The sequence below is a fragment of the Phyllostomus hastatus genome, unplaced genomic scaffold (assembly GCF_019186645.2).
Source record: "Phyllostomus hastatus isolate PE091 unplaced genomic scaffold, TTU_PhHast_1.1 phas_contig_90, whole genome shotgun sequence".
Classification (NCBI taxonomy): domain Eukaryota; kingdom Metazoa; phylum Chordata; class Mammalia; order Chiroptera; family Phyllostomidae; genus Phyllostomus; species Phyllostomus hastatus.
This window is the reverse complement of record NW_025333984.1, coordinates 9316510-9330942: the sequence shown is the minus strand read 5'-3', so window position 1 is coordinate 9330942 and position 14433 is coordinate 9316510. Positions and strand designations below refer to the sequence as shown.

Here is a 14433-nt window from a genome sequence, read left to right as displayed (position 1 = left end):
AGGGTTCAAAAATGTGTTCCTTGCATTACAAAGCTTGAACACTCAAAAGCAAAGTTTTAAACAAAACCCATAGCCTTGAAAACTATCTTCAGCTAAACAAGAGGAATGACTTCTAAGAACAATGACAATGGATGAAAACTTGACAATAAAAGAAAACTAGATGTTTTAGAGAGCTTTCACTTCAGAAGCACAAATGGTCCCACCTTATTGATTATACTGTTATCACAACTGAGCCAGGTAGCTTTGTTCTGTAGAGCACAGTGTTCATTAGGTCAAGATTTGGGGTTTAATTCTCATGACAGCTAGTTCATCTTGCTTTGTTCCACGGCCACAGATAGCACCCTATAGCCCTGGCCAATCACTTTGCAAATGTGTGCCAGGGAAATTATATTTGAAGGCTTCTTTTGATAAATGAAGGGCAGCACATTATAGTACCGGCAGGAGTACCAGAAAAGGACTCTAGCCATTATACATGGTTGAGCACCCCATGAAACTATGATTTTATACACTCAAAGGTCAATGTACTCACCTGCAGCTCAGGAACAATAGTTCCCCTGTCTGGACAGGACCCTCCAAATGATGTGAGTGGTGAAGGAAGCACAATAGGGTTTGGGCTGATAAAGTTGGAGATATCGCAGGATGGTGGGTCTGAGATAACTCTCTGCATGGTTACTTTCTCAACCACAATGAATTGATTCCAAGGCAACCATAGTGTCCTCTTCTCAGACAGGAAAGGTGAGCGATCAAAGATTAAGACAACAGATATACCACCCACAGCTACGAGGTCAAAGCTGAGAAGGAAAATTGTAAGACAGCTTTAACCAGATGAACAACCAAAACAAAGTTTAAAAATACATAATTTTAGTGTATTTTCCTTCTTTTGGAACTCAACTATACTCATTCATATTCTCTATTTTATAAATTCCCTCTAGCTCAATATTTAGTCATGGATGACTTCTTTTCATTTATCCCGTAGGCTTTTGGAAAAAAATTCCTGTTACCAGTTGATATTTACTCTGAATTTGTAAGTTAAGTTAATACTATTTTTAACTTTATTTTTATTGTGTACAGTATTACAGATGTTCCCATTCCCCCTTGTACACCTCCTCCGCACCCTCACCCTCCCTTCCCTCTGGCCATCCCCACACCATTGTCTGTGTCCATGGGTCCTACATATATGTACTTTGGCTAGTCCCTTCACCTTCTTTCATTCAGTCCCCACTTCCCCTTCCCTTCTGACAGCTGTCAATCTGTTCCATGTGACCATGCCTCTGTTTCTATTTTGTTCATCAGTTTATGTTGTTCATTAGATTCCACATATAACTGAGATCATATGGTATTTGTCCCTCTCTGACTGGCTTAAGTAGACCAATTTAGTACTATTTTAAACAAAACTACTGCATGTATTTCTGCAAAGCCAACTCTGACATCACTGCTACCCTTTGTGCTAGACTAACTGAAAGATGACCATTTCAACATTCAGTAGCATCTTTAATCTAATGCATTATTCATGCCCTCCAAATTCTCATAATGCAACTCAAGAAAAGTAAGGAGCCAAAACATTAAATATCTGGTTCAGGATCACAAACATAGTGTCAGAAGCCTGGCAGTGTCTTTGAGGTGGACTTTGGAGAAAGATGCCAGCAGAGGGGAGTCGTTCACTGAAATTTGCTTGAACAATACCATGCCCGAACCCTCCACATCTGGCTACCCACTTTGGCTCTTGATTGCACTGGAACTCTAGATTTAGGATTTCTGGTTCCCTCTAGAAAGCCTTGTGGTCTTTTGTAAGATGGCCTATAATAGAACCTGTCCATCTCTGCTGACAACTCCCTCCATATCTCTGACAAGCCAGGACTGCCTCTCCTGCAAGAGCATCTCTGACATGACTCTTGCATTGGAGCATAACATTCAGGTTTCAGTTTATTCTGCACTAGATGATTCTACCTTACTTCTCTTTCAAGTATAATGATGTCTTTGAGAAAACATGCTTGAAAGCATTCAAAAAGCATAAAATACTATATAAAAGTAAGATAATAATAAATTATCATTATAACTTAAAAACAGATAAAGGGCAATATGATGCTCCTTAATATTCAAAGCAACTGAAATCCACATGAGATGTATGTCATTCCTATATTAAAAGACTTCTTTCTGTAAAACACTTTTTTAATGATAAAATACCCTGAGAGGTAACCAGGTTAATTGTGGATTTCTCACCACTTCTTTCAGATGACATTTATTGTATTTATCATAGTATTACCAATGGTGTCTTGTTGCAGAAATCTTCCAGGTAAAGATAAATGGGCAATAATAAAGGGTAGCTAATACTGTATAGTTTAATGTTGCTTTTTCAGTTAAGGAGCTGTAATATTAAGGTACTTTCTAAAAGAGGATTTGAAGAACTGCACGGTTTGTACTAAAAAAAGAAAGCACAAACTGCTTACGGTTTAAGACAGAGAAGCTGAATTCATGATAATACAGGAACAGTTTAAGGCAAGTACAGTAGGGAAAATCCAAGATTACTTGTCAAGAAATCTTTCCTCTAGTTCACATTCTACATTGACTTAACTCTGTGTCCTTGGGCAAGTTCATCTTGTTCACCAAAACCTTAGTTCCTTACTCCTTAAAACTGAAGTGCGTATTTATTTGAAAACAAAAACAAATGCAGGCAAACAAGAACAAAATCCCACAAAAATAAACTCCAAACAAGAACATATATAGCTAGGAATCATACTTCTAGAAAGATGAAGCAGACAGGGTAGACTACTTGTTTTGCAGGAAAAATGTGGTTTTGACCTCATACACACTTGGGTTCAAATCCCAGCTCTGCTATACTAATTTTGTGTCTTTGGACTAGTTAGTTATTTAGCATCCATGAATGTCAGTTTCCTCATTTGTACAATGGGTTAATATGATCTGTCACTTAACTACTACTGTAAATGAGTAAGTGACATGAACACTTAAGAGTCAAGCATATATTAGGTACTTTACAAATGTTAAATTTCTTCTCAAATCAGATGTACTGATCTATTAAATGTATAGATATTTTCTCTTGTAGTTCAGATGAACTCTAGGCCAGCTTTTGATGAGCTGTGTCCATAGGCAGACACTGGTTTTTAAGTTTTCCAGAGTACTCCTCCTAGGCTTCCTGTGATGGTTAGTTTTCTGTGTCATCTTGACTGGACAACTATACCCAGTTATTCAACTAAACACTAATCTAGGTGTTGCAGCTGAGGTATTTTGTAGATGTGGTTAATATCTACAATTAGGTTAATTTAACTAAAGCTGATTACCCTTGATAATGTGGGAGGGTCTCATTCAATTAGTTGAAAGACCTTCAGAAATAAACTGAAGTTTCTCTGAGGAGGGTGGGATTCTGTCTGAAGATTGCAGAGGTAGTATCAGTTCTTTTCTTTGAAATTCCAGTCTGTCAGCTCTCCCTAGTGTTTGGATATACTGATCCTCACCATCACATAAACCAATTTCTTGAGATCTCCATCTTTCTCTCCTTTTTCTTACCAGTATTGTTTCTCTGGAGAACCCTGACTAATTTCTTCTCTTTCCACCGAACTGTTACATACAGTAAACACTGTCTGATTAACTCATGCCATTGAGGTGGAAGGTGGATCTGTGGCCAAAAACCCATGTGAACCATTCCAATGCCAAATAAAATGCTCTCAAAATGATTAATTCTTTAGGATTTTCCCCATGACAAATGATCTTTATTGTAATGGCTCATTAAGGACAAGCTATACCATAAAAATCCTAGAGGAGAACATAGGCAGGAAAATCTCAGATATTCCATGTAGCAATACTTTTACTGATATGTCCCCTAGAGCAAGGGACAAAAAGGAAAGAATAAACAAATGGGACTTCATCAACATAAAAACTTCTGCATGGCTAAACAAAACATCAGCAAAATGAAAAAAGAACCAACCATATGGGAAAATACATTTGCCAATAATACCTCGGACAAGGGTTTGATCTCCAAAATATATAGAGAATGCACACAACTCCACTCTAGGAAGACAAACAACCCAATTAAAAAATGGGCAAAGGACCTGAACAGACACTTTTCCATGAAAGGATGCTCAGCATCACTAGCCATCAGAGAGATGCAAATTAAAATCACAATGAGATACCACTTCACACCTGTGAGAAAGGCCATCATAACAAATGAACAAACAACAAGTGCTGGTGAGGTTGTGGAGAAAAGAGAACCCTAGTGCAGTGTTGGTGGGAATGCAGACTGGTGCAGCCACTGTGGAAAACAGTATGGAATTTCCTCAGGATACTAAAAATGGAACTGCCTTTTGACCCAGCAATTCCACTGCTAGGATTATATCCTAAGGATCTTGAAACACCAGTTCAAAAGAACCAGTGCACCCCAAAGTTCATAGCAGCACAATTTACAATAGCCAACTGCTAGAAGCTGCCTAGGTGCCCATCAGCAAATGAGTGGATCAAAAAACTGTGGTACATTTACACAATGGAATATTATACAGCAGAAAGAAAGAAGAAGCTCCTATCCTTTGCAACAGCATGGATGGAACTGGAGAGCATTATGCTAAATGAAATAAGCCAGGCAGTGAAAGACAAATGCCATATGATTTCACCTATAAGTAGAATCCAATCAACAAAACAAACAAGCAAGCAAAATAGAACCAGGGATATTGAAATAAAGAATACATTGGCAGTAACCAGAGGTGAGGTGGGAGGGGCTAATGAGGGAAAGAAGGGAAAGGATTGTCAAGGAACATGGATAAAGGACCCCTGGATAAAGCCCAAGTGGGGGAAGAAGGTGGGAGGTGGGGGTGGGTGGGATGGGGGAAAGTGGTGGTGCAAACATGTAGACAACTGTACTTGAACAACAATAATTTTTTTTTTAAAAAAGAACAGGCTATAAAGTTGATGAGAGCGAGCGAGAGAGAGAGAGAGAGAAAGAGAGAGAGAGAATAAAAGACCCAAGGGAGAGGACACATTAGTTTGGAGGCTGTTGTCAATGACTCATAGGTGAGACCAGCCCTATGGATGGATGGGAGACTACTGAAGGCTGTGCAAATGCTTACCTGTGACTTGCAATGGTATCCTAAGTGAACAGACTTCCTTGAGGAGAATCTAAGGGAACCCTCTCTTCATCTTACAGCCTTCCCACCAAACTTCTTGATACCTTTAAGGCTTCTCAAGAATCATCTATTTGACTTATCACTAGCTGAAATATTTATAAACTGTTTTCTTTCAACACTTTAACTGAGCACCTGCTCTCTAAGTTGAAGGTTTTAAATCACAGAAGAGCCTGATTACTTGGGTTAAACTTTTGGGCTCTACCCTTATTAGCTGTGTTCATTTGGATATGTTTTCTCATCTGCCAAATGGGGAGGGGGATAATAATGATTCCTAGCTCATACGGTGTTGTGAGGATGAAACAGAATAACATTCATGTAAATGCCTGGCACACAATAGATACTCATACATATATCTGCTTTGTCTTTTGAATTGTCCTTTTTTTTCCTTTTATGATTCTTTGATGCCTCACAATTTGTATATCTATTCTTTTCTTACTTTCAGGGGGCCCTATAGTCCACTTCCATCTTTCCCTCTGCTTTTTATACATCATTTTGGTCTCATGACCTAGACTTTTCGTGGTTCTCTAGGGAAAGTTGTCAATTAATTTGTGCAAATGGATGATAATGGAGGTAATTATTTCCATATGCCATACAACGTGTTTGCATTTAACAGGAACTTTGAGAGAATCAATAGCTTAACCAAAAGAAGTGGTCCCTTTGGTGCAGTGGCAGACCAGTGGGACTGAGAATTGGAGACAGAGGGTCTTGCATGTCTCACAGCAACTTGCATATCACACTGTGTCCTACTAGTACCTGAAGGCTCATCTCAGCTTTTCTGTGTCCTTTTGCCCTTAGGTCTAGCTCCCTTATGCTATGCTACTTCTGAAATGTACTTACTCAATCTGAGGTAGCAACAAGGGGAGACATATAAATTGAAACTTTCATCACACTGTCATTTTATGTCCAAGAGATGACAACGGGATAGTCTGGTTGGCTTTTGGGGTATGTATTTTGAATGCTGACACCCTTTGTGGAGCCTGAGGGGAGAATTATTGCCAGAGGGGACTCTAACTAGTATCTGTCCTCTACATAAACCTAGTTCTCAAAGTGAGCTCAGGGAGGAGGGTCTTGGCATTTTAATTAAAACTAAAAACATAGAAAATGTCCCTTTTTAATGTTTTCTTTGAACTGCAAACAAATTTTTAGACTTTTTAGACATCTAGTTTCTTTTACATTCTCTTGTGAATATCAAATAATTCACTGAAACATTTGCACACAAGCTAAAAAAAACCTAAGGGCCCATCAGTTCTTCATGAGAAGTCAAATGCCCCTGAGGGAATATCCTGTTTAAATAAATAATCCATTTCTCACTTTCTGGAACATGGTGGAACATGCTGGCAAGGAAGATGCCAGTTTTGTGTACTAGTTACTGGTGAGTGAACTACTGAAATTCCCTCATTCAATCTAATTGGGAGAATGGTCCATTTGAATTACTAATAAGCCGATTATGGAACATTTGAAAGGAAATATACTGATGTATACATGTATAAGCAACATATATGTGTGAGTGTGTAGAGTGTGTGTGTATATATATATTTTTTTCAGACTATGTGCGTCCAGAGTAGTTCTGTTGTGCTTGTTATAATGAATAGATGAGTACTTAATATGTAATATAATTTATATGAAAATCCATATAATTTACTAAAGTCTTAATAATAGTTTGTTTTACCATGTAGGTTAAAACTCTCTCTTATTATCTTCTTTAACTAATTATTTTTATAAGCATTTTATTGAGAAGCAGTTGAAAAAATTAATTCAGCATAGCCCTAGTTGAACAATTAACAATTCTGAAGTGGTTAGGGATTGATCGTAGGTTCTTGAAAAGAGATCGTTTCTCACACGGTGATAAAGCTCCAAGTCAACAGGTAGGTCTCTTTATGTGAGTACTGAAGTGGCTTATTATGAGTATGTCATTTTAAGGGTAGCCATCTGGAGACTAGGGCACTTCAAAGCCATTATTACAATGTTCCTGTGAGTCACAAATAGGTGCTTTTAAGCAGGACACATGGGCCTATTGACACAACTGTTTTGAACAAATGTCTGTGTAAATGACAGAGACAAAAATTTCTTTGTGAGCAAATATTTCTCCAGGTGGAAAAGATTTTACTTAGTAGTCTCGCTTCCCAGGTCTCAGAGAACCTTGAGAATCCCTTAGAGAGCAGTAACGTTGGGGTTGGTGCTGAAGGTGAAATCATTATGGTTAGACAAACACCAAGGGAATTGGTTAGGCTGACCATGTTTGTCAACCACTTACAGCTACTAGTAAAAGAGGGAGTCTAGGAATGACACATTTTTCAAATATGTCTTAATGTTGCTGAATTGTGTACTTTTGGAAGAAACATTTTAGACACATTCATCCCTATAGTCCTTTCAGGCTATCACAGAAAAACAGTGTCAGTGTTCCAGGGCTTCCTCTTTGTTACCTGCATTGTCTCACTCAATGTTGAAGCTGGATTTATAAGTGGAATTACACGAAGGCTAGAAAACTTCCCATATGGCCAGGTTTTCAAGAAGGCTTGAGAGTATGAGTACAGGGTTAGAACACAAATTTGGTTAGACTTAGGTGGGAAATACAGGAAATAAATATCACCAGTGACTTTTTGAGATATAGTTAGAAGATGGACTTATAAACATTATATCCCCCAAGGCCCAGTTTTACTCAGGTCTAGAAGTCGGTACTTGGCCCTCACAATCGTCAGCAGCAATATTGACCTACCTTCCATCTTGCCGGCTGATGGTAAACCCATAATCACTGTGGTGCAAGAAACTAACATTCACCCCTACTAGTGGGGTTCCATCTACGGCCACCACTTGGCCTCGAATAACACTGGCACGCCTGCAACACAAAATCAAAGACAAATATAAAAGCATGTTGAAACTAGATTCTGGAAGCCAAATTGGAGAAACTTGCAAAACACAGTCAAGTTTTAACAAAGCAAACACTTTCACCAACCAGTAGTAACTACTTATAACATGTTAGGGAGGGTATGTGTATTTTCTTTACCTATCAAAATTGGGATTATACTTGGTATAGTTCTGTATCCTGATATTTTTTAGTTAACCGTATATTATTAAAACTGTCTAATGTAACTAGAAATTCCTTAATATAGCATTTTGTTATCAAATAGCCTTAAAATACCATCCCTTAACTTGTTTAAGCCATTCCCTATTTTCAGACATTTCACTGTTTCTTGATTTTTTTCTGCATTGAATTTCTTATAATTTCCTTGGGAGGCAGACCTAGTTGTGAGAGGATATTTTCTGTTATTTAAAATCAAAATTAATTGTATTACTTAATCCATAAATACACTGTGGAGACAACTGCAGTCCCTGCAGACTGCCTCCCTCCAGTCCCTTCTCTTCACCCCAGAAGTGATCAGCAGTTATCAATTTGTTACGAGCATTTTCTATGCATTTATATACATAGGTGTAAACATTGTTTAAGGTTCATAGTACATATTGCCAAACTACTTTTCTGGAACAACATTTTTTTTTAAAAAAGCATACCTAGTTTGGTGAATTTTACAAGTTAAACTCGGGAAAAGAGACGTGGTCCCTGACTATAGTATACTATTTCTCTTGGCTAATTGAAGTAAAGTATTTCAGGAGATTTTCCCTTTAAACAAATGAGTTTTATTTTTACCAAAGAATGAGATTCAGTTAAACTAGTTCTTAAACCAGGGCTCTTCTTCCAGGGACACAGTCCACTATATAGCTCCAGCTTGGACAAGAAGCTATAACAAATTTCAGGAGCTTGGCAGTGAGGGTCCAGGGGCAAATCCCAACAAAGATTTTTCACTATTCCTCAGTTACTGGGCAGTGGTGGAGGGGGTGTCCCTGGAGTCCAATCCTAGTCTTGGCAGCCCTGAGGTCTATGATATGCATTTCTATACCTGGAACTGGTAGGGTTGAGGAGAGTTGGGCAAGGTCAATGGTTTTTCCAAGGACATCAATGTTGGTTTTCTCACTAAGTAGGATTCAGGGTATCCAGGGAAGCTAAATATTGGATTACAAGGGGCTGTGTTATTTAGGCAAACATGGCTTTCCAAACTAACCATAATAATTTTGCCCTGGCATTAGACATTATTCGAACAGAATCAGCAATTCAAGGCCATGTATCTAAAGATTCACTGCATTTGCTCCCATTATTTACATCCTCCATGTCATCCATTTTTCACAAGAACAAGTCTTAGCTCCTTTTATTCCTGGATTATTAGTACTACAATCTTTGACCAACATCAGTCATCCTATACCCATGTAAGGTGTCTAAATTTTGGGACAGTATTAAAGAATTATTTTTAAATTTGCAGTGATCTTGATTGGCACAGCACAGGCAAACTCTCCATTTGAAAAAAAGAAAGCTCGAAATCCACTTGCTTCCCTGGGATCCTCCCGCCTCAGACGGCCTTTAGGGAACCTTCATCCATTCTTGGCAAATACGATGTATTGTGCCACTTGTTCACTCAGCTGCCAGTGAATGCCCAGCTTCTGAACTCCATTTTCTGTTTTATTTTTCCTGATCCACACAGCCACTAAAATGTAGTTTCTGCCCCATTTGTACAATCTGTTCTGATTATGTTTCTTATACCCAAGGCAGCTTGTATAGTTCTTTTTTTAATCTTTAGTTGTTTTTTTTTTTTTTTTGCATCCCCCACCTGCTGAAGTATTGAGATGTGTATGGCGGGATCTGGCTTTGCTAGTGAGGGCTACAATCCTGCTTTCTGTGCTTTTCATAATTCCCATTGTGGCACCTCCCTGTTACCTCTCCCAGTGTCTCTGGCTTCTGCACATTGCCGTTTACACAAGGCAGCCATACTTGGTCTGTCTTGGGGAAACATCTTAAGCTCTTGATGTGTTGCCACACCAAACTACCCTCAACATGAGTCTGAATCCTTCAAGGACCTGTATGACTGTCTTTTGTGTTGATGTGTATATGTTCATGTATACTCAGTGGCAATCCATCTTTGCCTCGGGTCTCCTTCCTGAATTCTGACATGGGTGAGATGCATTTCTTTCTTGAATCTTTTAAAATAAGAACCTCTCCTTCCTGCTGTGGGTTATAGCATGAGAACTTGAACTTGGATGGACATGTCCAGTATGACTTTAAAAACGTGTATGGGGGAAAATCACCCCCCACAAGTGTTTCTTTTCCTGTTCTCTGCAGAGTACAGGTTGCTGCCAAACTGTCTACTTGCTGTCCCTATGCTAAAGCAGAAACTCTAAAGGAATTGCTTCTCCCTTTACCTAAATGCTAAATCCTCTTGGTGTTTGGAGCTTGGTCTGAAGAACAGGGCATCATGGGAAATGAAAGGCAGACTACACTTTACTGAGAGCCTTATTTAACTAACAAGCAGCTTGTTACAGTTCTGATGCGAAAGGTCTAATTCATTCTGTATTTGCTATTTTCATGGCATAGTCAAATTATCCCCAGCCTTCAATAAACTCTTGGTTCCATTCTCCTCTTGCCTTATTTGTTGTCTTTTGTCTTCTGTGTCAAATTTCCAATATTCATTCAACACCTCAGGCAAAAAACATTAACCTCAAGCACAAAAGTTGCTTTGAAAAATAAGGCTGAAAACTAAACTGCTGAAAGAAGATGTAATTTACTGCGTTGTGTTTCTGATTAAAATCTTTCTTAAGGAAATTAGGCTCAGGGCTGGGGAAGTTATAGCTATTTGCTTTTGTTGCTAACATGAGCATAAGCAACTACTGAAGGGTTACATTTAAAATCGAGGATTTGGCCAGCAGGGGATCCAGCATCAGGTGGGCGGATTAGGTGGTTTTCTCATAGAAATAGATGAAAGAAATCCTTTCCACAGGTGACAGCTCTAGTCAAGATAGCATTGAGAAGGACTGGGCTGGGAGAGGCCATGTGACTCCTCTGTTCACTTCAAATTCCTCTATGAGCTGGCATTTGGTTCAAGTCTACCAAGAACAGAAACCTGTGCACATGAGGTATGGTTTGATGATTCTCCTACTGGCTTATTATAGCCAGAGTTGTAGGTTGTGTCATTTGGTCTAAAGCCCTGAAGCTTCTCAGGACCCTTTTGGAATATAAATACTGGAGTGGTTGGGACAAAATGCTTAGGATGCCCTCTTACCGCCACCTCCCCCATCACCAAAATGCAATGAATAAAGAATCTTCTCTTTAGAGTGTGATTTTAGGAATGTAATGTTGGTCCTCAGTCCTTTCTGGTCATCTTTCTCTCATATAGTCCACTGGTTCTCAAACTTGATCATGTACCAGATCACCTAAAGGGCTTGCTAAAACAGACTGCCCCTCTCCCTTCCAAGTTTCTCAATTTGACAACCACTGCTGTAGGGAAAGCAAGACCAGTATATAGTCACCCAATCAAAATTTATGAGGTGCCCTGGCTGACACCATCCTGCAAAGCGAAAGGTCGCCTGTTCGACTCCCAGTCAGGGTGCATGCTTGGGTTGTGGATTAGGTCCCCAGTTGGGGTTGGGCGTTAGGCAACCAATTGATGTTTCTCTCACACATCGGTGTTTGTCTCCCTCTCTTTCTCCCTCCCTCCCTCTCTCTCTAAAATAAATAAATGAAATCTTAAAAAAAATAAAATGTATGAACTGAGGAGGAGGCAGGGGGTGTAAACTATACAAAGGCAGGCAAGTCACCAACTGGTTCACAGTCTCACCATTATAAAATCTGTGAGGAATGACTTTTTCACTCTTCCATGCAAACCTCCTGGGAATGGTTTGCAAAACTGTAGTTTGGGGAGTCATGTTGAACTGTTATGACAAAGTGGCAGTTGGACTACAAGTTGAACTGTAGGGCCCCTTCAACTCTGGTGATTAAAAAATGGAAAAATGTTTTATCCTGGTTTGTTCCGAATAAGTGACATTTTCTTCCTCACCCTGATTATTCCTCATTAGACAGTGCTCATATCTGCATTATTGCACTTAGCATAGTCTTGGGTAAGCTTCATATATGCCTGTCCTTATTCGGTAGTCACTCTATGGCAAGGACTGTATGATTTGCCTTTCTGCATCCTTCCCAGTGTCTGGCATACACAGCACATGCTCAAGAAAGCTTCAGAGGATTTCCAGTCAAATGTTTTTATATGAAGTTGTGAGATACTTGCAACCTATCCTCACAGAACTGCTTCAAGGGTTTCAGAGACTACTTTGGGGTTCCTGTGTGACAGATGCCTTGCAGTTCATTTAGTAGAAGCCAGCAAAATGGCCTGTGCATTAGGACTTTCTCATCATGAGAGTTTTGTTTGATAATTGACAACTTCAGGGAATTCAACAGCTCCACTGTGACTGGGAGGAATGAATGACTAGTCCTCTTCAGATGCTTAATTTATGAAGAGTTACCCCATTATTCCTTTATATATTACCATATAATTACAATTTGGTATTTCATGATATAGATACATTTGAGGGTTCTAATATTCAGATATTTGGGGGGTTTCCACACAACAGATGCTGGGTTTTTGACATATGCTATCTAAGCTAGTACAGCACCATGAAAACATTTAATGTTATAGCATAAACCTGTTTTCATGTTCTGAAAATGCGAATGCAGTGAATGTTCATATACAAACCCAATAAAATCTCATTAGTTTTTACTTAAATAGAGCAGGCTGATTTAATCCTACTCAGTTGGTCACTAGCCCAAATAAATAATACCTACCAAATGGGTAACATTAAAAGCAGCTGGGAGCACTACCCATCAACATTCTAGGACTCTAGGACAGGTGGTGCTATTGAAAATGCAGATAGCTTTTTAAGCAGAATTATTTTCCTCATGGCTAGTGATGTTTCAAGTAAAACAAAATGGGGGCACTCACCCTGAGGTAGGGTGGCTATTTTCCCATCTGCCCTGGTAATTGCTTGTCAAAAGTAGGCTTGCTTTGGATGCCTGAGATCCCCAAAGTAATGGGAAAAAGATCAAGTGTTTTGAAGCAATAAGAAAACTGACGATACAGTCACATTTTCAGGACTAAGTGCCAGTTTCCTTCATTTAGACACATGTTTATTTTTGTCCAGGATTTGAATCCTGAAATACTTGTCCTGTAAGCCCTTGCAACTCTTAAATAGTCTCAAGTTTGTTTTTTTCTCTTTCTTTTTTGATTTGTTTTGTTTTTGCCTGTTTTACACGTTACACAAATGTTTTATATTTGTAATCAGCCTTATGGGGATTTGGTAGCCTCATTAACCTTTCCTTTCACTTCTCTGTGAGTCTGCCCTTCAAATAATGAAGTCATTAAATATAGGGAAAGTCTGTCTTGCTTTCTTTGCTGTAGCCTGACCACAGGTGACTTCCCTTTACAGAGGAAAAAAGCTGGCCTAACTCTGTACACACTGGTTCTAGCTCTGGCTTGCTAGTAATCAACGTTATGGCTTTTCCTAAGAAACAAAATTATTCTTAGTCTCATCTATTTCTTATGGAAAGTGAAAATAATAGTTCTTCCCTATCCTATCCCCAATCACCTCACAAAGACACTGTAACAATAAAGTAACCCAATAAAAAGACTGCCTTTTGCCCTGGGTGGCTAGCTCAGTTGGTTAGAGCACTGTTCCAATACACCAAGGTTGTGGGTTTGATCCCTAGTCAGGGCACATTCAAGAACCAATCAATGGACTTTCAGCAAAGATGGAGGCACAGGTAGACACACTGTGCCTCCTTGCACAACCAAAGAAGGACGAGAACAATTAAAAAACAAAAAACAACCAGAACTGACAGAAAACTGAACTGTATGGAAGTCTGACAACCAAGGAGTTAAAGAAGAAACATTCATCCAGACCGGTAGGAGGGGCGGAGTTAGGCAGCAGGGCAGAGAGGACTCACAGCAAGGCTGCAGCTGGGAGACTGGGGCACTCCAGGCAGTGGCTGGTGGACCCGGAGGTCCCACATTTGCGTGCAGATAAACCAGGCAAAACAAAGGGGGAGTGGAAACTCCTAGCCTCACAGGAAAGTTTGTTGGAGAGACCCACAGGGTCCTAGAATGTACATAAACCCACCCACAAGGGAATCAGCACCAGAAGGGCCCAATTTGCTTGTGGGAAGTCGGGGAAGTGACTGAAATCCAGCAGAGGGTGGAGCAAGCACCATTGTTCCCCCTTGGACCCTTTCCCCACATACAGCATCACAACCCAGCAACTGGGTGAATACCTAAGGCTCCACCTCTCACTATGTAACAGGTGCATCAAGAGAAAAAAAATGGCCCAAAGGAAAGGACAGATCAAAGCTCCAGAAAAAATACAACTAAGTGACAAATAGGTAGCCAACCTATCAGATGCACAGTTCAAAACACTGGTAATCAGGATGGTAACAGAA

At 39.5% G+C, this 14433-nt stretch overlaps 1 protein-coding gene across 1 annotated transcript in view; it reads right to left on the bottom strand.

Moving 5' to 3' along the window:
* The window catches only part of TENM1 (teneurin transmembrane protein 1), a 703022-nt gene that overhangs the window by 141274 nt on the left and 547315 nt on the right, over positions 1-14433 (bottom strand). Inside the window, exons 17-18 of the mRNA XM_045852186.1 lie at positions 7846-7965; positions 530-791 (exon numbers count right to left, since the gene is read on the bottom strand). Coding sequence (XP_045708142.1) covers positions 530-791; positions 7846-7965 — 382 coding nt within the window. The remainder of the gene's footprint in view (positions 1-529; positions 792-7845; positions 7966-14433) is intronic.